Source organism: Ursus arctos, unplaced genomic scaffold, assembly GCF_023065955.2.
Source record: "Ursus arctos isolate Adak ecotype North America unplaced genomic scaffold, UrsArc2.0 scaffold_4, whole genome shotgun sequence".
In the NCBI taxonomy this organism is placed as follows: Eukaryota; Metazoa; Chordata; class Mammalia; order Carnivora; family Ursidae; genus Ursus; species Ursus arctos.
The window spans coordinates 15,871,300-15,896,651 of NW_026623056.1; the positions used below are offsets into that span (position 1 = coordinate 15,871,300).

Here is a 25,352-nt window from a genome sequence, read left to right on the forward strand (position 1 = left end):
TTACCATGTGGGAAACATGCATTTAGATAAGCTCAGAGAGGAAGTGCTAATCTTCAAGGACTCAGTGCCCAAAAGACAAAACATAAGGAATCTAATTTGAGAATAGCAAAAAGGAACTTCTCTAAAAAGAGAGGACTTGGCTTTCTTAATTCATAATAACCCAAATTTATAAGGACTTAAAATAGAACCACTACTACCTGCTGACTTGCGTGCAGATCTGGGAAACTAATTCTCAATGAGAATTGTGAAACATGTAGTCTTTTACAAGTTTGATATTGACCACTCTTGGAGCATGAGAAAGGAGAAAGCTTTGCCAACTCTGTGTAGCAACAGAATTAACGTGGACCCATTTCCCCCTCTGCACCATTCTGCTTGTTATAAACCCAGCTGGTATTTTTTTCTGGTTTCCCCTTTTCACGTTTCCCCTCCTTACCACCAACTCCCACCCCCACATCCTGCTAGTAATAATGTGCCCATTGTGACCTTTCCTCTTGCTGCTTTTGTATGGGCAGGCAAGTCAACCGGAACCTTCAGTCCACTTGGGGTGGCAGTGGGGACTGAAAAGGCAGGATTTGGGCATTCCTGTGTCCTTCGGCAACCTTCCAACAAAAATGAGTGGACATGATCTGTCATTGTACACAGTGACTTCCTTCCCAGTCCATAAAAACAGCAAAAAAAAAAAAAAAAAACCAAACCTGGCCTTTTCCTTCCAGATTTTTGTGTTCCTTAAGAAGTTGCTCCACGCGTATCACACTGTCTCCAATGTCTGTAAAGTCTGCTTGCTCTGCCAACAAATTGTCCAGGGCAAGCTTAACCTGTAAGACACATTAGAACATCCAGAAATTAGCCCTGAGCACCCCTCTGGAGGTATAGGTTTGTATATGCTAAGGAAACTTGAAAATCCAAAAAGGATTCAGGACTTTTGTGTATCTATATATACCTTTTTTTTTTTTTTTACAGCTCATAACCTTTTAGATTAAACTTGGGGCAAGGGTGGAGAGAGAAGTATGGTGCTGAAACACATAGAGATGAAAGAGTAAAGCTACATTCACAGATTATCAATCAAAAAGGAAGATAAACCAGACATGAAATATCATGTATGCCAACAGGAAAATGGGATTCTAGAACATTGCTGCCCCACTGAAAAAGGGAGAAGAGGATGATCAATGAGGAAGCAAGAATGTAAGAAGGGGGGTGGATTAGGGAGAAGAGGGACACTCAGTGTCCGGAGTCCAAGGGGGAAGAGAGAACCAGAAGTCACCAAACCATGAAAGGAAACTTTATGCAACAAGAAAGTAACACCTCATAAAAATTGTGCTCAAAGTGTTGTAGTTGTAGGCACTGGTTAAGCTTCAGGTGATGCTCAGACCAAAACTGATTAAAGGCTCTTCCTGTCTCATCCAACTGAAGTAATAACCTGTCAAGAAGCAGAAAGTGACATTGTGGTTAGCATTCGTTTCCACAGGAGTCCATGCAGGCTTATGTAGGTAACCCCGATGTTTCCCGTCAGTGTTACAAACTGTGGGAATCTCCTTTTTATGCTAGTTTGTCACCTCTGACTTTCTCACAGTTCAGCTAGAAATGGAAAATTTTTCCATTTTTCAATCAGGACACCCTCAGAACTAGGCAGAAACTTCACTTCAGATGCAGCTGCTGAGCTTTGAAATGTGCCTCCAGTAACCTTACCCTTGTGCCTTTTGTTTTCTACCTGAGATGACAGGTGTGTAAAGCACAGCACCCAAACTGTTATTTAGAAATAAAGATAAATACATACTCCCATCTCCCTTGAAATCCTGGGATGAGAACATAGCACAAAAGGAGGGAATAGCATTCTCATAAAAACATCTCTGTCGGAGGATACCATCTTTGCACCTTTTTTGTCTCAAATACTATTCTTTCTTGACTCCAATAAGACCTAGTACTAGCTGTACCAACTGTTCTCAGTTGTTTCAGATCATCGAGTTCTACATATTTCCTCCTTTCTCACTCACCTTTCCATGGTAGCTACATTCTCTAGTTCATTGGGATTGAGTTTGCTCGTGGAGCTTTTGGTTGCTGGTTCTTGAATACATGACAGTAATGTGGTCCCTTGCTTTCCAAGTAATTTCAGCTCATCCTAGAGAAAGGAAAATACAGTTTGTCTCAGAAGAAATGAACAATCTAGCAAATTCTTGGTAGATTTGTGGTGAGGAGAATGGCAGATCAGGTGTATCTTTCATTTAGGAAATTAAACGCTTAAAGAAGTCAAGCTGCAGCTTTTAAAAATTAACTCATTTATTTTTGTTTTTTCATTTTAATTCCAGTGTAGTTAACATAAAGTGTTACATTAGTTTCAGGTGTACAATCCAGTGATTCAGCAGTTCTAAAATATTACTCAGTGTGCATGATAAGTGTACTCTTGATCCCCATCGCCTATTTCTCCCATCCCCTCACCCACCTCCCCTCAGGCAACCGTCTGTTTGTTCTCTGTAGTTAAGATCTGTTTTTTGGTTTGTCTTTTTTCTTTGTTTCGTTTCTTAAATTCCACACCTAAGTGAAATCATATGATATTTATCTTTCTCTGAGTTATTTCCCTGAGCAGTATACCCTCTAGATCCATCCATGTTATTCCTTTTTATGGCTGAGTAATATTCCATTGTATATATACCACATCTTCTTTATCCATTCATCTGTCAATGGACACTTGGGCTACTTCCATAATTTGGCTATTGTAAATAATGCTGCAATAAACATAGAGGTGCATATATTTTTTCAAATTAGCGTTTTTGTCTTCTTTGGGTAAATGCCAGAACTGGTATTACTGGATCATATGATTATTAAGTTATTTCTAACAGGTAATACATATACATGATACAAAATCCAAAACATACAAAAGGGTATATATTGGAAAAGATAAGTCTTTTGTTCCCTGCCCATCCACTTTTCCTCTCCAAAGCAACAACTATTAAATTTTCTGTGTATCTCAAGCTGCTGTTATATATTTAAAGCAAAAGTAATAAATCAATAATTTTAATTATAAATTACTTATATTAATCACTTAATAATAATTTCAAATTTATTAACAAATTAATAAAATCTGGCTCTAATTCAAGGCAGTGACTAGAAACAAGAAAATGACAGATACTGAATAATTAGTGCTAGAAACTGGCATGTAATAATAATGTAATAGTTGCTAGTTGAGCAGGAAAAAAACTTCATCTGGTCTCAGTTGACACCTGCCTCTCCTTCTATCTGCCTGCCAAGTGTGGCCTCATTCAATTATTGAAATTTGGTGGAGATGGTCAGCAACTTCGGTCTGACATGGAAAGAGTCATATTTCCAAGGCAATGCTATCCTGCTCCCTTTACATGGGATGTGGGGATTTGCAAATGGAGATGTCAGGTTATCTCCTGCCAAATCCAACAGCTCAAATCCTCTAATCACACAGCACAAGTCATCTCTCTCAATGCCCTGAGTGTGAACCACAAAACAAGCCAAAGGGGTGGAGCCTGGCAGGGAATTCTGCTCCTAGGAGCTGGGGGTTTGGTGCATGGGTCACACAGAATGCTGGTTAGTATGCTCTGAGCATTAGAATAGGCCCATAGTTACAAAACAATAATGTCTATGCACACGAACCCTGAATCTCTCCTCTAGGCCTGGCCGCCTCCAGCCTTCACACAGTATGAAGCTCATTCCCTGTGGGAGGAGTTTCAGGTCTCTCCACCCTGTTCACACACAAGTCCTGGCCTGCTCACCCTCACGCCTTTGCTCCTTATCTCCCATCTCACTCCAGTATTCAGCTCCTTGCAGGCTTCCACTGTCCACGCCCAAACTCAAATTTGTCCCTGGATTTGGTTGATGATAAATTTGACTTCTCTGATCTGGCCCAAGTTTTTGGACATCCCCTGTGGCTCTGTCCACTCCAGGAAATGCCCCGAAGTCAAGCCCTTGGCTGGTACTCCTGCCTGGGAACTGAACACATCCCTTTTTTCCACTCTCAGGTATCAACCCTCATTTCTTCTTATCTCACCAATGCTCATTACATATTTGTAGGTTGGATGAATTAATAATAGTCTAAAAGAAATTAGGCTGCAGATGAATAAGGACAAATAGGATACGATAGGGGAAGGGGCGAAGCACTCATTAGTAAGTACTCTTACCTTGCACTCTTCCTACCTTCTAAAAAAGGGTCTTGGCTTTTCTCACTAAATTTCTTAGATGTCCTTGAGATTCCAGCATTCCAGCAGGACTCTGGCATTACCATTATTAGATTTTATACATACTTAGTGCGTGTATGATGTAGAGTTGGGAGGAAGAGTAGAGGGGCCAGAGAGGCAGATGAGTATTGCTAGGGCAGAAGAAGACTTTTAGAAGGGAAAGCTTGGGAGAGAGATATACCCAAAGAACTGCAGAGTGTGAGGAGATGTGTGAGAGAGGGAAGGTAGATCTGAGTAAGTGGTGTCATTCACTGTGTGTCCCCTTCACACTACCAAAAAAACACAAGGAAAAATCATGACTGGGTACTGCTTTGGGACTAGTCCATATGTGGTCAGCTTCAGCAGGGTTACAAAAATCTGCCATAGATACACGGGGAAAGATTGAGGAACTATAGTACCTGGAAAGTGAAAAGATAAGTTGCACAGGCCAAAAGTGGAGTTTACCCTTGTGCATAGTAGTAACAATTCAGAATATTTAAGAACTGTTTAGAGCAGGCACTGACCAATCAGCACAGATGTCAGAAGCAATGCTGAAGCGGTCCTGAGGCCAACTGCAGTCCATGTGTTAACCCCTTTAGTGGCCAGAATCCTGAGGAGGTCTCATGGGTCTTAGGAAATGGGCCAGGGAGGTAAAGTCGGACACTCAAGGAACATCAATATTTAACAACTAGTATGGTTGTCCCAGTGTGTACTCATCATTACAGGTCCATTATTATGGAAACAAGCCATTGGTTCGGAAGACCCACTTAATAGGGCAAGCAGATTGCTTTAGGCTCAAAAGAATTTAAATTTTCTGGGGGGAATTCTTTCCTATGACAACGGTAGGGTAAGCATGAATCTAGACATTCATTCATTCATTCATTCATTCATTCACTGAAAATACATTTATAAAGCATGACTCTCCATGCCAGGTACTGTGTTCACCTGTGTCATAGGCCGGGGGTGGAGGTGGAGTAGGTAGTTAAAGGATGAATCAGAGCCCAGAGACTATATGAATGACAATGTTTTAGACTCCTCGCTTCATTTTTATTATTTAACTCTATTTCTACCACTACAAGTTAGCTCTGCCTGCTTTTGTGTATAATGCTGACTAATGGATTCTAGAATCTAGCCTTTAAAATGTAAGTCTTCATAACTGAGAAAAAAGAAGTTCCCAAAAGAGAAGAGACACCCCTTTCCTTGACAGCTCTTGAGAGAAAGCTTCCTGTGGTATTAAATTAGTACAAAATGCTAATTTGTTAAGGTATTAACACTGAAAGCATTCATAAGGATATCAAGTTTGTCTTCCTGTGCAAAATCAAGACCTCTGTGTCTATCCATTCCTAACTTATATTCCCCGCAAGTAGGTTCAAACAAAGGGGTCTCTAAAAACTCCTAGGACTATAAAATTATTTCTATGGCCTACAAAAAAATAACTTGCAATACCAATTATCTTCTTGATTATTTGTAACCCTGGAAATACTGATAGAACTGTCATCTCTGAATACAAAACTGAATAAATACTGAGTAGAACAAATACTGAATACTAAATAGTATTCCTATTTGTAGAAGAGTGCTTTATCACATAATCAAAGGACCCACTGGCACTTTCCTCCTGCATAATGAGAGAAAGGCCTTTGGCTCTGTTAGATTTCTTATTTTAACAACAACAAAATATGAGAGTCTTACCCTATTTAAATGAACACATGGTAAAGTGTCTCAGTTGACTCAAGCATCTGAGAGCTGAAGGCCAAGACCTTGGGGTCTCTGGCCTAAATAAGAGTGGCAAAGAGGTGAGAATCACCTCCTTTGGGATTCAAAAGGGAGACTGCCTGCCTCTGTAAACTGCTCCCAACACCAGCTCGGAATTAGACGATGGGACAAGCTGTTTTGCTAAGAAAGAAAGTCTGCAGGGCCATCATGAACAGTAAGAAAAGCACATATCTCTATAGGCTTCACGGTTATTTTATTGTTGTGTTAGGCCCAAAGGTCTTTTTCTTTTTTAAAAAATTGAGATATAGTTCATATAGTACCATAAAATTCACCTTTTTAGTGCACACAATTTCATGGTTTTCTCCTCCAGAATATTTTTATCACCGTCAAAAAGAAACCCCATACCTATTATCCATCACTCTCCATTTCTCCCTCCTCCCAGCCCCTGGCAACCACTTATCTACCTATCTTCTCTCCAGATCTACCTACACTGGAAACATTTCATGTAAGTGGAATCACACGATATATGGTTTTTCATTCTGCTTCTTTCATTCTGCATAATTATTTCAAAGTTCATACATATTACAGCATGTATCAGTCAGTACTTCTTTTCCACGGCTGAGTAACATTCCATTGTATGGATATACCACATTTTGTTTATCCATTCATCAGCTGATGGACATGTGGGTTGTTTCCACTTTTTGGATATTATGAATAAGGCTGCTACAAACATTTATGTGTAACTTTTTATATGAAACATATGTTTTCAAATTTCTTGTGCATACACATAAGTGTAGAATTTCCGTGTCATACGATAACTCTATGTTTAATTTTTTAAGGACCTACCAGACAGTTTACATTCTCACAGGCAATGTATGAGGGTTCCAATTTCCTCACATCCTCACCAACAGTTGTTATTGTCCATCCTTCTAATTGGAGCCACTTTAGTGGGTATATCACTGTGGTTGTGATTTGCATTTCCCTAATGACTAATGATATTGTACATTTCTTCACTGTGCTTAATAACCATTTATATATCTTCTATGAAGATATGTTTGAATCCTTTGCCAATTGGGTTGTCTTTTTACAAAAGTTGAGTTATAAGAGTTGTTTATATATTCTGGATACTAGACCCTCATCAGATACATGATGTGTAGACGTTTTCTCCAGTTCTGCAGGTTGTCTTTTCACCTTCTTTTTTTTTTTTTAAGATTTTTATTTATTTATTTGGCAGAGATAGACAGCCAGAGAGAGAAGGAACACAAGCAGGGGAAGTGGGAGAGGAAGAAGCAGGCTCATAGCGGAGGAGCCTGATGTGGGGCTCGATCCCATAATGCCAGGATCACGCCCTGAGCCAAAGGCAGATGCTTAACGACTGCGCCACCCAGGCGCCCCATCTTTTCACCTCCTTGAAAGTGTCCTTTGAAGCACAAAAGTTCTTAATTTTGATGATGTCCAGTTTATTTATTTTCTTTAGGTGCTTGTGCTTTTGACATTATATCTAAGAAACCACTGCCTGATGTAAGGCCATGAAAATTTACATCCATATTTTCTCCTAAGAGTTTTATAGTTTTAGGATTTACATTTAGTCCCTTGTTCAATTTTGAGTTAATTTTTGTATAGGATGTGAGGTAAGCATCCAATTTCCTTCTTTTCCATGTAGCTATCCAGTTGTCACATGGCCCACAGAGCTTAAGCAGGTTTTTGTTCCCACAAAGAGATAATACCCTTCATCATTTTGGGTATTTCATTATTTTATTGTCAGCACTCAGGCTACAGGAGGATTTCAGGGACCAGCTTCTAGGAAAATCTATAGAAGTCCATGGGAGTTTCCATGAATTTCCTCCTTGTGCAGACAGGGTCCTAGTGGCAGCAGGATGTGTGCCACTGTTTGTAAACTGAGAGATGGCCAATAGCCTGTCAAAGTTACTTTTCCTCAGGAAACGGAAGCTGTCCTTGGAGAAGAATCCAATATGCAGAAGAGCCTGGGACACCTGCATGCACCTGTTCTGAAGATGTGCTCTAAGTCTCCATCCATGTGTAAAAAGCACACATAGGAACAAGATGGGTGTGCTAAGTTGTACATGTTTTTGTCAAGCTCGTCAGAGACATTTCCCTGGAAAATTTCTAGGATGCTTTCAGGTTTTCCCAGTTTCAAACCAGATCTTTTAATTATGCAGAATAATGTAGAAAGTACATTTTGAACTCTTTTTGCCTATCAAGCTCCTTAAAAAGAGAATTTAACAGTGCTCCCTGACACATGGAAAAATTAATTTGCCTTAACTACTAGACTCCAAAGACCCCCCTAACTCAACTATGTGTTCCTTGAGTTTACTTTTTTTTTCCATTAGTTTTCCTGGCATGTAGTGGTAGGTCATCAATAAATGTTGACTAAATGAACAAATCAACCACATAGAAGAGCATTTTTGTAAATTGGAGGCCACAGATTAAAGAGGTCAGGTCTTGCCAAGCTCTTTGCAGCAAGAATACATCTAATGCGAAGATGTATCCACCTTCTAATCCTCAGTTTGCTGCTCTATGGAGTTCTGGTCGTCTGTGAAATAATGGATATGGTCCGTTTGTGCTTCTGGATCTAGAAAAGAGCTGACGCCCATCATGTAAGCCCCAGGAAGACTTCCCTTTACTGCATGATTTGAAAGAATCTGCCAACCTCCATTCTTAGCAGGTTCTGACGTGCTTTTATGAAGTTAATAGGTGCCTCTCCTTAAACCCAGTTCAGAGCACTTTCCATGTCTTCTTTCTCAAATTACTCCCCAAATAAAAAGATATATCCGTGAGAAAGTGAAGCAATATGTCAGCTTATTAGTTCACCCCAAAACTTCACAACAGCCTCAGGAAAACTTTTGCCTCAAGAGCCAATTCCCACCCCTCCTTCCCTCACTGCAGTTCCATCCATTATATCTTGTTCTGTCCCAAGCAGATCATTGGAGTGCTGCCCTTGAAACGATGCTCAAACACCTCTCTTACGAGCACAAAGGTGGAATGAGTCTTCCTTTATGGGGCTGCTTCTCACAGGTCTTAATTACAATCCTCTTACATTCACCGACCAGTCTCAAGAGGTTTTTTTCTCTTCACATACTGCCTATCTAGAAGGTTTAAGATGATTGATCACTGCCAAGTCACTGGAGAAGGGGGAGAAAGAGGGCCTAACTTTTAATTCTGCTCCTGGCTCTCTCTAAGAGGCTGGCCTGTGAGAGGCCACTGACTACTCACCTGCAGCTTGTCCCGCTGCCTTGTGTGGGACATGAGGAGGTCTTCAGTGGACAGCACACCTCTGGGCATGTCTGTTGTGGCTAGGCAGTCCCCAAACATCTGGAGCATCTTGGCAGTGGTCTTCAATGTCATGGCAAAGTTTTCAATGGCCTGGAAGGACAGACAATCATAACAATGAGGAGAGCTTAACATTCACCGATATGCTGTCTGAATAGAAGGACAGTAGAACTAGTTACCATTTCCTGAGTACCTGCAAAGGGCCATGCATTATACCTGGTGCTATACATTTGTCTATCATCTCAATAATCCAGAGTGGAAGGTATTTTATTTCCATTTTACAGCAGAGGGAACTGAAGCTCCAACAGATCATATTACTTGATCAATAAGGAAGGAAAAAGGCAGGATTCAACCAATGTCACCAAGTTTGGGAGGCAAGTTTGACCCCAAGGGAGAAAATGGACATAGTGATTAGGTCACTAGTGACCTTTCTAAGAGTTACTTTTGTCACATGTGATGAGAAGTTGGGGACCTCTGCCTCTCACTCCTTTGCAAAAATTTACTTTCCACTAAGGAGTCTACACTGCCATTAAATGAATACTTACTAACTGATGAGTAACTTCACAGCTAATACCCCAGATGAGATATTTGCATTTAGCAGAGTGCATTTTAGCAGTAAACACATGTCCTAACCTAGAAAAGGTGACGCTCATCATCAGCAGATTTAGTTAAAGGCAAGTGGCTTTTCAGAATCCCACAAGTCATTCTAGTCGGCCATATTGGCTCTACCTTGCCCACTTCCCTCTGCTCCTGAGATAATTTTACCCTCGAAGGGCGAGCACATTCATCTCTGTTCCACCAGCAAATGGTACTATGCCTATCACACAGTAGGTGGCCCATAAACAGCTGCTAGATGGATAACGGGTAGTGGCAAAGAGGCCCAACCTAATTTTCTTTTGGGAAAAAAATCACCTCTGCTCTTGCATCATCAGAGAACATTTCTGAAAACCCGAATGCACATCATAAAGAATGAGCCAGATGTGGGGCAGTCCTTTTCTGTAATGGAGGCCAGAGCTGAGGTTGCTGTGATAGAGGCTTCCAGATCATGGCATACCTCTCCCTACTGTCTGAACCCAAATCTTTCTCCATCAATCATTTTTTAAAGTAAACTCTACTGCCAGTGTGGGGCTCGCCAACCCTGAGATCTAGAGTCACATGCTCTACCGACTGGGCCAGCTAGGCGCCCCCACCATCAACCCTTTTCATACTTGAAGTATTGCTATAGGTGGAATCTCCCCTATTAGTACAAGTATTTGTGCAGTCTTGAACATCATAGTACTTTTGGCCTGGAAAGTCAGACAAACACTAACTTTTATGAAAATCTTTCTTTCAAGCATATCAAAGTGTATTTACTTTTATATAATCTAATATCTGTATAAGATACTCTTCCAACTTCATTCACCAATAGCCTCTAATGAATAACATAAAATCTAATTTATCAGAGGACTTATAATAAGAAAATATGAGATTGAGTACTTTGCTTTATATGCCCTACCTCTTGTAGTACATCTCAATTAGGTTACTACTATCACCACATTCTATAGATGAGGAAACTGAGGCATATTAAGGTTAAGGAATTTCCCCGAAGTCATATAAAAAGAAAAAAGTGGCAGAATTGGGAATAAACCCAGGGCCAGCACTCTTAAGCGCTATGCTATACCACCTCTTGGCAATAAAAACTAGATTGAACGGAACTAGATGTAAAATTAGATCAACTAAAGATCTTGGCTTTGAGAGTTTAAGACTGGAATTAGAGTCCAGATTCTGCTGTCTAACTGTGTGATCTTGAGTAAGCCAGGTATTGCTCTGAGTTCTAGTGTCTTCATTTGAAAAATGGGAACAATGGCTGCTCCGTTTTTGCAGGGTTTTTTGAGGATCAAAGGAATAGCGAATGTGAAAGGACTTGGACACAGCAAGAGTACCTTACAAGTGTAGTAACAGTAACAGTAACAGCTGTGAGAGTCAGGTGCAAGGCTTGCAGATGCTGACCTGAAGAGAGATGAAAGCCGGGAGTTTCCTATGGAGAGTCCTATTAACAAATGAACTTGATTCCAGGTATCGGACTAGCAAACAGTCACCTTGAAAATGGTACAGAGGACCTGATGCTGACAGGGTGATGAGAAGGGGTTTGGCCTTAGTCTTGGCTCTGCTAATACTCAACCATATAACCTTGGATAAGTCATTTCTTTACTTTGAAGGTCAGTTTCCTTATCTGTAAAATAAGGTAATTGAAATAAGTGATCTTTAAGGTTCTTTTCAGTTCTAATGAGTCTCAAAGATCTGACATCCAGAAAGTATGCTGTTAACCAAAAAAGGATTTATATTTATTATATATACATGATATGTATATGTATTATGTTATTATAGTTCTAATTATATATGTGTGTATATAAAATATATACATAAAACATGCAAAAGTATGAATATAAAGAATATGTCTGATGTTTTAATACTAGTTGTATTTTTTAAAGTTCATTATAATATGATTAACACATGCATAAACAGAAACCATGGATACGAACTAGGCCTGGGGTGGGAACGTGTGTGCACATGTCTGCTCATGCCATGTCTTTAAGTAATCTATGTTCATGGCTTCAGTCTTTACCTCTCTAAGTTCTCAGAGAACTACTCTTGTCTTTGACGTCAAGGCACATTCATTTTTTATTTTACTCATTTGCTGCAAATTTGTGTTATTTCAAAAAAGATCTGAGGCAACTTGAAAAACATTAATAACATAATAAAACAAAGGATTGGTAGAGAAGTCAGAGCAAAAGGGAGAGCTAGCGAGGCCAAATAAGGCTGGCAGGACAGTAAATTCTTTTGATTATTAAAGTAATGTAATAAAATCCTAGTAAGTGAAGAAATAGAGCCTGGAAGCACTCCAGTTCCACTTTTCATATGGTCTAATGAAACTGCAACCCAGGACAACCCTGACCACATTATCTGTGTGTGATATCCTACATAAGCTTCCCTCCGTATCTTTTCTATTTAGACCTAGTGAGAATAATAATAATAATTCCTTTTTTCATTCTCAAGAATTCTCTTGGAGTCACTGTTATTGCAGTAAAACTGATGAGAAGTTTGTAGGGTTCATGCCCAGTTTGTGGGTCTTCCTCTAGGTTTGGGGAAGGGTCCTGTCTTCCTTAGAATTACATAGCATACAAAGAAGTGACGGAAGGATTAGAATCTGTAGCTTTGAAATAAATGCACTGTGTTGCTAGAAATTTATTTTTGTTTAGTTCTTAAATTTCCTTTTAAAAAAAAATAACCACAAAGCTTCACACTCTGAGTGAATTATCCTACCTAATTAAATACCATTCAGGTGTTTATTGGTAAATGTTGGGCAACATGTTTCCAAAGTGACCCAATACAGAGAGAGGGGGGCTGACCCTGCAACTTGTCACTGGGTTGGTGAAGGGAGCTTCTGACTCGGCTCAGAAAACCTAGTCATTTTGAGGGCCTAGGGGCTCTGAAAGTGGGGAAAGAGGAATGGCAACTTTATACAGAAACACTTATTATTTGAGTTTCAATCCCACTTTTTCCTCCATATTATTGACCCTTCTAGTTTAGCAAAACAACCAGAACCATGAGTGAGTCAAGTAAAGTACTATATGTCAGGGACTTTCACGCACATTACATCACTTCGTCTCACATCACACTCTCAGGCAGCTTCTGCTAGTCTGAGGTTTCTTATCATCGGCACGATTGACCTTTGGCCCAGACCACTCTTTGTTGTGGGGGGCTGCCTCGTGTAGAAGTTACTTAGCAGCATCCCTGGCTCCTACACACTAGATGCCAGTAACACTCCTCTCAAGTTATGACTGCAAAAAAAGGTCTAAAATTGCCCCCAGCTGGAAGCCACTGTTAGTTCCATTTTAACAGGGGAGATAACAAGCTGAAAGAGGTTTAATAACTGACCCAAGGTCAGACAATAAGTAATGGTGACAATATTCAAATGCAGCCCTTTCTGACTCGGCGGGTTTTGATCTTTCCGTTCATTAGAATCATCTGGGCAGTTGTGTGGAATGCTAATGTCTGAGACCCAACCCTGATCAAGAAAATTAATTTCTCTGGGGTAGAGCAGGGTGCTGGTATGTTGAAAACTCCCCAGGTTCATTCTAAATCAAGTCTCCCCAAAACCCCATGCCAGATGATGAGGTGAGGCAAAGGAGGATAGCAGGACAAGCCACAGCGTCTTTCCTTCCACCCCATTTCTCCCCCACTTGTGGCTTAGAAAACCCAACCTTCCCAATGTTAGGTGGTCATTGCTGTTAGGTGGTCATGGGCAATGACCACCCAACAGTTGATCTTTAACTGCTCTGTCTTCTGGAAAACAAGGAGAGACAATGTAAAGGGCACATAAGTTGGTACTCACAGTTCGATGATTTATCCACTGACTGTGGTGGTATTCCAAAGTTCCCCCTAAGTCCTCCGTCAGTTGGCTTTTGTCAATGTAGCCATGAAGGTCAGACACAGAGTTTAACATAACGATCTATAGAGGAAAAAAATCAATATATTCCTCACAGATAATTAAATAGTAGCTCATCTAGGTTCTATTGTTATTTAAATAGCACTTGAACTTTGCCTGATCAGGAATTCATATACAAAGAGTTACTATATCCAGCAGAGAAATGTTTTATATTCCCTTTACATTTTCCCCCTTTAAGCAAAGAATACCAAAGGTTCTACAGCCTGTGACCAAATGGTGACTTGGTTCAGGGGACTCTGTTCTAAGCTACCCAGAAGTCGGGTCTTACTTTAGGTAGATTTTTGTCAAAAGTTACCAAGCTAAAGTATACTCTTCAACCACCAAATTCAAGTGTTATATTGAGACCTAAAAATCTGCAGTGAGAAACCCAAGCTGGTGAATATCAAAATAAAATTAGAATACGGGGACATACTGAGGAGTATGTATTAAAAAGATCTACTATACTGATAACTCCCATGAGGAATGTTGGTATGCCCCCAATGTATCCTGCATGGAAGAGATTTGGAGGTGATACAGAGTGGGTTTTTATGAATTAACAATCTGGTTGATGAACAAACCCATGCTGATGAATGAATGCCCACACACCTAGAGGGAGCTGACACATTCCAAATTGTCCCTTTCTGCTCCTCTGCAGCAGCTCTGATCAGGTCATGGTCCTAGCTCTCTGTTCCAGGTATTATATCACAGCCCCTACTCACTCCTAAAGAGAAACAAGGACCCCTCACTCCTACTTCTGAAACATGTCCCCCTGTAAGGCTTTAACTTAATGACTTTATATTTGTTCACTCCTTGTTGATTATTTTGAAAACTGACTCTTGGTCAGAGGACATAAGAACATAGGCATTTTGGGGTGCCTGTCTGATCCAATTGGTGAAACATGCAACTCTTGATCTCTGGGTTGTGAGCTTGAGCCCCACATTGGGTGTAGAGATTACTTAAAAATAAAATCTTAAAAAAAAGAATAGGGGCTTTCTTCTATTATTACATAGTATTAGTCAAGTGATAAACCTACTTTGGAATAGAAAGAATGTAAGTTAGGGCCCAAAGTCTATAGGTGAAAACAAAATTGATGTACTCATTCAACAAATATGTATTGAATTTCTAATAAATGCCAGGATCTGAGGGATAACATAGTCAGCACAACAGGTCCTACCTCAAAGAACTCAGGTTTAGTGGGATTTGGTTACTACATATCACTGTTAACCTTATCAGGTCCCTGCCTTTCTCCTTCACTTCTGAAAAGAAGTTTGAGAATTTTTTTAAATTAATTAATTAATTACATTTTTTCTTTACTTTGTGGGGCCCGAACCCACAACCCTGAGATCAAGAGTTGCATGCTCCATCAACTGAGCCAGCCAGGCACCCCGGGAGTTTGGGAATTTTAAAAATTACATTCATAACATGAGAAAAAGTGGAAAGAAACTAAACCTGAATCCATCTATGTCTTTCCCTCCTAAAAATTTTTGGGAGTTTCAAAAAGATTTTTAGTCTTTCTAAAATTAGAAATTATAGGACTCAAAACAAGATATCCACTGAAATTAAATTTTCAAAACGATTGGCATAAAGTTGTACACAATGTACTTGCATGAATTTTAAATCCCAATTATATACAGAGCTAATACTCAGCTAATAAACATGGTGATACTTATAATATATTTAAAAAAAAGAAATTGCCAACATATTTTGCTTTTTGAAATATTAATTGCTATGATAACACTTGGCAGTTTGTTTTTGTTTTTGTTTTTTTAATGTCAATGTGGAACATCTTATTAGGTGGAAGTAACTTTGCCACACAGCCTTGTGTTTTAAAAAACATATCCTGGGGCTCCTGGGTGGCTCATTTGGTTAAGCATCTGCCTCTGGCTCAAGTCATGATCCCAGAGTGCAGGGATCGAGCCCCACATTGACTCCCTGCTTAGTGGAGATCCTGCTTCTCCCTCTCCCTCTGCTGCTCACCCTGCTTGTGCTCTCTCTCTCTCTCTCTCTCCCTCTGTCAAATAAATAAATAAAATCTTTAAAAAAAATAAAAAGAAAAAACATATCCTGCCAGGCTGCACATCTTCTGTTCCACCTAACTGAACAGGAGAGAGAAGCATGTGTTCCATGCTTGTTGGGACTCTGTCTTCTCATCTTTAGCTGTAGAGGACTCAGGGAAATTTAAAATTGGAAGCTAAAAATGAAAATTAGGAATAAAAGGAAGATATAAGAGGATTTTGTACTGTTAAATATTGATCGAAGCAATCCCAATTAAAATCCCAGCAGACTCTCTGTAGAAAGTCTCAAGCTAACTCTAAAATCTATATAGAAATGCAAAATAGAATAGGTAAAACAATTTTGAAAATAATAAAGTTTCAAGACTTACAAACTACAATAGTCAAGAGTTTGGTAACAACAAAGGACAGCCAAATAGATCAATGGAACAGAATAGAGTCCTGAAATAGACTCACACAAATATGGTCAAGTGATTTTTTTTAACTCTTTATTTTAAAATAATTATAGTAGTTATAGTAATTTTGAAATAATTACACAAGTACAGATGCAAGTTGCAAAGATAGTACAGAGAGGTCCCATGTACCTTTCACCCAGTCCCTGCCCTCTCTGGTTACATTTTACATAATTATAGTACAAAATCAAAGGCAGGAATTTGATACTGATGTAATGTGTATGTTTAGTTCTTTATCATTTTCTCACATCTATAGATTTGTGTAATCACCAATCAAGATGCGGAACTATTTCATCACTACAAAAGTCTCCCTTGTGTTATCCTCTACAGGCACACACCCCCCGCCCCAATCATTCCTGAACCCTGGCGAACATGAACCTGACTTTTGAAAGAGGTGCAAAAAGTCAATTCCATGAAGATATAATTCCATATTCAACAAATGGTGCTAAAACAACTAGACATCCATATGCAAAAAAAGGAATCTTAACTTACATCTCATATAAAAATCAACTCAAAATGCATCAGAGATCTAAATCTAAAACATAAAACTTGGAGAAGAAAACATAAAGGAAAAATCAGGAGAAAATCTTTGGGTTAGGCAAAGAGTTCTGAGATACAACACCAAAAACACAACACATAAAAGAAGAATTGATAAACTGGACTTCATCCAAATGAAAAACATTTGCTTTGCAAAAGACATGGTTAGGAGGATGAAAAGACAACCCATAGACTAGGAGAAAATATTTGCAAATTACATATCTGACAATGGACTCATATTTACTCTCAAAACTCAACAGTGAAAAAAAACATACAATCAAAAACAGGCAAAGAGGACTTCTAGAAAGTGGAGTAGGAGGACTCTGAGCTCACCTTGGCCCACAGACACACCTAGATAACAGCCACATCAGGGCAGCTCAGAAAACCCAAAGGCTGGCAGAACAGACTTTCCACAGTTAATAGAGAGGAGGCCACAGAGAAAGAGGTAGGAGAGGCAGAGATGCAGTTGGGAACCAAACTTCCAGAGAGACTTAACCAAAAACAGCAGGGACACCAAAAGCATGGAGAAGGGTGAGGAGCAGACCTCACACTAGGCACCCGGGGCACAGGGAACCTGCAGTGGAAGACAAGTCCCATAAGATTTGGCTTTGAAAACTAGTGGGGCTTAACTTTGTGACTTTTTACAATCAGTAGGGCTTAACTCCAGGTACTTTAAAAATCAGCAGGCTTAGCTCGGGAGAGACAGAGGGTGACAGGAAACTGAGTTCCCATCCTTAAAGAGCCAACACAACAAACAACCCAGCCAAGGTACGGTATAGAAGCATCAGTCTGAAAGCACCAAGGGCATATGGGAAGGAGATTTATTTACTAATCTCAGAACCTGCACTGGAGGGGCAAGGATATTTAGGTGATTTCTTCTAGAACAAAGCCCCAACAGGTGCCAACGCCCCCAACCCCACCCCAACCTAGATAGCCAGACACCTGTGGAAACCAGCTCAAACATCCTGCCATAGCTAATACCACACACCCCACTCCTGCATTCTCCTGCAGATCCACCTCATCCACCCCACCCCACTCCACAGGCCTCCCTTCAAAGTGGCTCCTGCCAAGACACATCCTGCAAGCAACCCCCAGTGATTCCTCCCCTGGGGAGAGAGGAAGATAGCCACACACATCAGTGTGACTATAGTCCCAACAGATGGGACTGGGGCAGACATCTGATCTACCTGCCAGCCCCACCCACCAACAAGGCTCTCAGGGGGCAGCATGGGAGAGCACCCTGCAGTTTAGTACCACTGCAGCCCTGGCAGATGGGCTGAGGGTAGGCATCTGGTCTGACTGCTGACATCACCTAATTATAAGCCCACAGTGGCCCCAGATCAGCCCTTTAACAGCATGGGGAACAAACTGCCTGGTGCACGCACAAGAGGCAAAGTCAGCCATTGCAGCCAACTGGACTGAAGACAACGAGGCTCAGCCACAACAGTGGGACACACAAAACCCACAAAGGAGACATCCCTAAAGCACCTGGCTCAGGTAAACAGGGGTCATTGTGCTACAGGGCACTACAGAACCTCTTCTTCATAAGGCTACTACTTCCAAGAGCAGAAGACGAAGCTGACTTTCCTAACACATAGAAACAGACACAGAGAGTTAGACAAAATAAGGAGACAGGAGTGTGTCCCAAATGAAAGAAAAGGACAAAACCACCTTTAAAAAGTCAAATGGGGGGTGATTTGGGGGCTCAGTCAGTTAAGTGTCTTGATTTCAGCTCAGGTCATGATCTCAAGGTCCTGGGATCAAGCCCCACATCAGGCTTCATGCTCAGTGGGGAGTCTGTTTGAAGATTCTCTCCCTCTCATCTTTCCCTCTGCCCCTATCCTGCTCACATGCATGTGCGCATGCTCTCTCTCTCTCTCTAAAATAAATAAATAAATCTTTTTTAAAATGTTAAATAAAAGAGACAAGTAATATGCCTAATAGAGAACTCAAAGTAATGGTCATAAAGATACTCACTGGAGTTGAGAAAAGAGTGGAGGATCTCACAGAAACCTTCAACAAAGAGAGAGAAAATATTAAAAAGAACCAATTGGAGATGAAGAACTCAATAACTGAAATTAAAAATATACTAGAGGTATCAGTAGCAAATTAGAGAAGGCAGAAAAACAGATCAGTGATCTGAAATACAGAGCAATAGAAAGCAACCAAGCTCTCTGCTCTGGGTAGCCAGGCCCAAGGCAGGGGAGAGGGGAAGCAACCAAGCTCAATGGCAAAAAGGAAAAAGAATAATAAAAGCTGAAAATGGGTTAAGAAAACTCAGTGATATCATCAAGCATAATAATATTAGCATTATAGGGATCCCAGAAGGAGAAAAAAGAGAAAAGGAGGCAGAAAATTTATTTGAAGAAATAATAGCTAAAAACTCCCCAAATCTCAGGGAGGAAACAGAAATCCAGATCTAAGAGGCACAGAGAGCCCCCAAGTAAATCAACACAAGGAGGTCCACGACAAAATACACAGTAATTAAAATGGAAAAAGTAATGATCGAGAATTTTAAAAGCAGCAAGAGAAAGGAAAACAGTTACATAAAAAGGAAACTCCATAAGGCTATCAGCTGGTTTTTCAGCAGAAACTATGCAGGCCAGAAGGCAGTGGCATGATATATTCAAAGTGTTGAAGAAAAAAAAACCTATAAACAGGAATACAATATCCAGCAAGATTAGCATTCAGAATAGAAGGAAAGATAAAGAGTTTCCCAGACAAACAAAAGTTAAAGGAATTCATCACCACTAAACCAGCCTTATAAGAAACATTGAAGGGAATTCTTTGACTGGAAAGAAAAGGCCATAATAAGGAGTAAGAAAATTATGAAATAAAAAAAATTTCATAAGTAAATGCAGACATAATAAAAGTAGTAGATGAAGGACACTTGGCTGGCTTGGTTGGAAGAGCATGCAGCTCTTGATCTAGGGGTCATGAGTTTGAGCCCCACATTAGGTGTAGAGATTCTTAAACTTTTTAAAAAAGTAGTAGATGAGTCACTTACAAAACCATTACGGAGGTTAAAGCACAAAAGCAGTAAAATCAATTATATCTACAGAAATCAGTCAAGGGATTCACAAAATAAAAGGATGTTAAGTATGACATCATATACATAAAACATGGAGGGTAGAGAAGTAAAAATTTAGTGCTTTTAGAATGGGTTCAAACTTAAATGATGAACAACTTAATATAAATGGCTCTATGCATCAGATATTACATATGAACCTAATGGTAACCACACACACACACACACACACACACACACACACAAACTTGTAATAGAAAAAAATAAAGAGAAAGGAATCCAAGCATATCAATAAAGAAAGTCATCAAACCACAAGGGACAACAGCAAGAGAAGAAGAAAGAAACAGAGAAGAACTACAAAAACAACTGTAAAACACATAATGGCAGTATGCATTTATCAATAATACTTTGAATATACTTTGAATCAAAAGACATAGAGTGATTGAATGGATAAAAGAGCAAAACCCATCTATATGCTGCCTATAGGATACTCATTTCAGACCTAAAAACATATGCAGATTGAAAATGGAAAATGGAAGAACATTTACCATGCAAATGGAAGCAAAAAGAAAGCTAGGATACCAATATTTATTTATATCATACAAAATCAACTTTAAGACAGACTGTAACAAGAGACAAAGAAGGACACTACATGATAAAGTGTACAATCTAACAAGAGGATATAACAATTGTAAATTTTTGTGCACCCAACATGGAAGCACCTAAATATATAAATTAACTATTAACAGACAAGAAGGAAGAAATCAATAGTAACACAGTAATAGTAGGGGACATTAACACCCCACTTACATCAATGGATAGGTCATCCAGACAGAAAATTGACAGGGCAACAGTGGCTTTGAATGACACACTGGACCAGATGGATCTAACAGATATATTCAGAATATTCCATCCTAAAACAGCAGAATACATTCTTTACAAATGCATATAGAACGCTCTCCAGAATAGATCACATGTTAGCCACAAAACAAGTCTCAATAAATTCAAAAAGACTGAAATCATATCATGCATCTTTTCTGAACATAATGGTATGAAACTAGAAATCAACCACAAGAAAAAATTTGAAAAGAACACAAATACATGCAGGCTAAATAACATGCTACTGAACAATAAATGGGTCAACCAAGAAACCAAAGAAGAAATCAAAAAATACACATGGAGACAAATGAAAATGAAAACACAACAGTCCAGATTTTGGGGATGCAGTAAAAGCTGTTCCAAGAGAGAAAATTATAATAATACAGGCCTACCTCAAAAAGCAAGAAAAGTCTCAAACAAACGTAACCTTACACTAAAGGAGCTAGAAAAAGAACAAAGCCCAGAGTCAGCAGAAGAAAGGAAATAATGACTAGAGTGAAAGAAATAAAATGGAGACAGCTTTGTAATATAGCTTGAAGTCCAGATCTGTGATGCTACCAGGTTTGGTTTTCTTTCTCAACATTCCTTTGGCTACTCGGGTCTTTTTCTGGTTCCATATAAATTTTAGGATTCTTTGTTCCAGCTGTGTGAAAAATGTTGATGGCATTTTGTGTGCATTGAATGTGTAGATTGCTCTGGGTAGCATAGACATTTTAACAATATCTGTTCTTCCAATCCATGAGCATGAAATGTTTTTCCATTTCTTTGTGTCTTCCTCAATTTCCTTCATAAGTTTCCTTCTATAGTTTTCAGAGTACAGATCCTTTACCTCTTTGGTTAGGTTTATTCCTAAGTATTCTATGGTTTTTGGTGCAACTGTAAATGCGATCGATACCTTAATTTCTCTTTCTTCTATCTCATTGTTAGTATATAGAAATGCCACTGATTTCTGTGCATTGATTTTATATTCTGCCACTTTGCTGAATTCCTCTATGAGATCTACCAATTTGGGGGTGGAGTCTTTTTGGTTTTCCACACGGAGAATCATGTCATCTGCAAAGAGTGACTTTGACTTCTTCTTTGCCAATTTGGATACCTTTTATTTCTTTTTGTTTTCTGATTGCTGAGGATAGGACTCCTAGTACTATGTTCAAGCTATATTACAAAGTTGTAATCATCAAGACAGTATGGTACTAGCACAAAAACAGACACATAGATCAATGGAACAGAATAGAGAACCCAGAAATGGACCCTCAACTCTATGGTCAACTAATCTTTGACAGTGCAGGAAAGACTATCCAATGGAAAAAAAGACAGTCTCTCCAACAAATGGTGTTAAGAAAATTGGACAGCCACATGCAGAAGAATGAAATTGGACCACTTTCTTATGCCATATACAAAAACAAACTCAAAATGGATGACAGACCTAATTGTGAGACAGGAATCTATCAAAGTCCTAGAGGAGAACATAGGCAGAAACCTCTTTGACCTCGGCTGTAGCAACTTCTTACTAGACACATCTCCAAAGGCAAGGGAAACAAAAACAAAAACGAACTATTGGGACTTCATCAAGATAAAAAGCTTTTGCACAGCAAAGGAAACCATCAACAAAACCAAAAGACAACCTACAGAATGAGAGAAGATATTTGCAAATGTCTTATCAGATAAAGGGCTAGCATCTAAGATCTATAAAGAACTTATCAAACTCAACAGCCAAAAAACAAATAATCCAGTCAAGAAACAGGCAGAAGACATGAACAGACATTTCTCCAAAGAACACACCCAAATGGCCAATAGACACATGAAGAAATGCTCACCATCACTGAGCACCAGGGAAATACAAATCAAAACCACAATGAGATACCACTTCACACTGGTCAGAATGGCTAAAATGAACAACTCAGGAAGTAACAAATGTTAGTGAGGATGCAGAGAAAGGGGAACCCTCTTACAACTGCTGGTGGAAATGCAAACTGGTGTAACTACTCTGGAAAACAGTAAGGAGGTTCCTCGAAAAGTTAAGAATAGAACTACCCTACAACCCAGCAATTGCATTACTAGGGATTTATCCAAAGGATACAAACATAGTGATCTGAAGGGGCACCTGCACCCCAATGTTTATAGCAGAAATGTCCACAATAGCCAAAACTATGGAAAGAACCCAGATGTCCACCAATAGATGAATGGATAAAGAAGATGAGGTATATATATACATATATGTATATGTACGTATGTATATGTATATACATATACCCATGTGTGTGTATATAGCATGTGTGTGTGTGTATATATATATATATGTATGTATGTGTATATGTGTGTGTATATATATATATATATATATATATATATATACACGATGGAATATTACTCAGCCATCTTGCCATTTGCAATGATGTGGATGGAACCAGAATGCATTATACTAAGAGAAATAAGTCAAACAGAAAAAGACAATTATCATATGATTTCACTCATATGTGGATTTTAAGAAACAAAACAGAGGATCATAGGGGAAGGGAGGGAAAAATGAAATAAGATGAAATCAGAGAGGGAGACAAACCATAAGAGACTCTTAACTATAGGCAACAAATTGAGGGTTGCTGGAGGGGAGGTGGGTGGAGGGATGAGATAACTGGGTGATGGGCATCAAAGAGGGCACTTGTAATGAGTACTGGGTGTTATATGCAACTGGTGAATCACTGAACTCTACCTATGAAAATAATAATACACTATATGTCAATTAATTTAATTTAAATAAAATTAAAAATCAAAAAAATAAATGAAATGGAGACCAAAAAATAACAGTAAAAGAGATAATGAAATGAGGAGTGGTTCTTTGAAAAGATAAACAAAATTGTTAAATTTTTAAAAAGTATTCTTATTTATTTATTTTTGTGAGAGAGAGAGAATGGGGGGGGGTGGAGAGAGAAGCAGGCTCCCTAATGAGCAGAGAGCCTGATGTGGGACTCAATACCAGGACCCTGGGGTCATGACCTGAGCTGAAGGTAGATAGATGCTCAACTGACTGAGCCACCCAGGTGCCCCCAAATAGTTGAATTTTTTACCAGACTCAGGGTACCTGGCTGGCTCAGTCAGAAGAACACATGACTCTTGATCTCAGGATCATGAGTTTGAGCCACACATTGGGTGTAGAGATAACTAAAAAAAATAAATAAACTTTAAAAAGAACTTTCAGCCAGACTCATCAAAAAGAGAGAGAGAGAGGATTCAAATAAATAAAATTAGAAATGAAGGAGGAGAAACAGCAACCAACACCACAGAAATACTGAATATTATAAGAGAATATTATGAAAAAATACATGCCAAAAAATTGGACAACCTAGAAAAAAAACAGATAAATTTCTAAAAACATATAACCTTCCAAAACTGAATCAGGAAGAAATAGAAATTTTAAATAGACGAATTACTAGCAATGAATTGAATCCCAACAAACAAAAGTCCAGGACCAGAAGGTTTCACAGGTAAATTCCACCAAACGCTTAAAAAAGAGGTAATACCTATGCTTCTCAAACTATTCCAAAAAACAAAAGAGGAAGGAAAGTTTCCAAATTCATTCTATAAGGCCAGCATTACCCTGATATGAAAACCAGATAAAGACACTAAAAAAAAAAAGAAAAACTACAGACCTATATCTCTGGTGAACACAGATGTAAAAATCCTCAACAAAATATTACCAAATTAAATCCAACAATATATTTTAAAAAGTCATTCACCCACGATCGAGTGGGATTTATTCTGAGGATGCAAGGGTAGTTCAATATTCACAAATCAATCAACATGATACATCACATTAATAAGAGAAAAGATAAAAACCATATGATCACTTCAATAGATGCAGAGATAGCATTTGACAAAGTACAACATCCATTCTTGATAAAAACTCTTGGCAATGTGGGTTCAGAGGGAACATACCTCAACATAATAAAGGCCATATATGTAAAACCCACAGCTAACATCATACTCAATAGGGAAAAACTGACAGCTTTTCCTCTAAGATTAGGAACAAGGCACTCTCACCACTTTTATTCAACATAGTACTGGAAGTCTTACCCACAGAAACTGGACAACAAAAAGAAATAAAAGACATCCAAATTCATAAGGAAAAAGTAAAACTTTCACTTTGCAGATGCCATAATACTACATATAGAAAACCCTAAAGTCACCACCAAAAAACTACTAGAACTGATAAATGATTCAATAAAGCCACGGGATACAAAATCAATACCCAAAATTTGTTGCATTTTTACATACTACTAATGAAGTAGCAGAACAAGAAACTAAGAAAACAATCCCATTTACAATTGTACCAGAAATAATTAAATACCTAGGAACAAACTTAACCAAGGAGGTGAAAGACCTGTACTCTGAAAACTAAGACACTGATGAAAGAAATTGAAAGTGACACAAACGTTGGAGCGCCTGGGTGGCACAGCGGTTAAGCGTCTGCCTTCGGCTCAGGGCGTGATCCTGGCGTTATGGGGTCGAGCCCCACATCAGGCTCCTCCGCTATGAGCCTGCTTCTTCCTCTCCCACTCCCCTTGCTTGTGTTCCCTCTCTCGCTGGCGGTCTCTATCTCTGTCAAATAAATAAATAAAATCTTTAAAAAAAAAAAAAGAAAGTGACACAAATGAATGGGAAGATATTCCATGCTCATGGATTGGAAAAACCAATTATTGTTAAAATGTCCATGCTACCCAAAGCAATCCACACAGTTAATGCAGTCCCTATCAAAATACCAATAACATTTTTCACAGAACTAGAACAATAACCCTAAAA

At 39.1% G+C, this 25,352-nt stretch overlaps 1 protein-coding gene across 1 annotated transcript in view; it reads right to left on the reverse strand.

Annotated features, from left to right (window-relative positions):
• Nucleotides 1-25,352, reverse strand: part of MCF2L2 (MCF.2 cell line derived transforming sequence-like 2) — a 257,951-nt gene that overhangs the window by 146,970 nt on the left and 85,629 nt on the right. The window contains exons 6-10 of the mRNA XM_048214906.2: nucleotides 13,555-13,671; nucleotides 9,123-9,272; nucleotides 1,992-2,116; nucleotides 1,303-1,417; nucleotides 696-815 (exon numbers count right to left, since the gene is read on the reverse strand). Of these exons, the coding sequence (XP_048070863.2) occupies nucleotides 696-815; nucleotides 1,303-1,417; nucleotides 1,992-2,116; nucleotides 9,123-9,272; nucleotides 13,555-13,671 (627 nt within the window). The remainder of the gene's footprint in view (nucleotides 1-695; nucleotides 816-1,302; nucleotides 1,418-1,991; nucleotides 2,117-9,122; nucleotides 9,273-13,554; nucleotides 13,672-25,352) is intronic.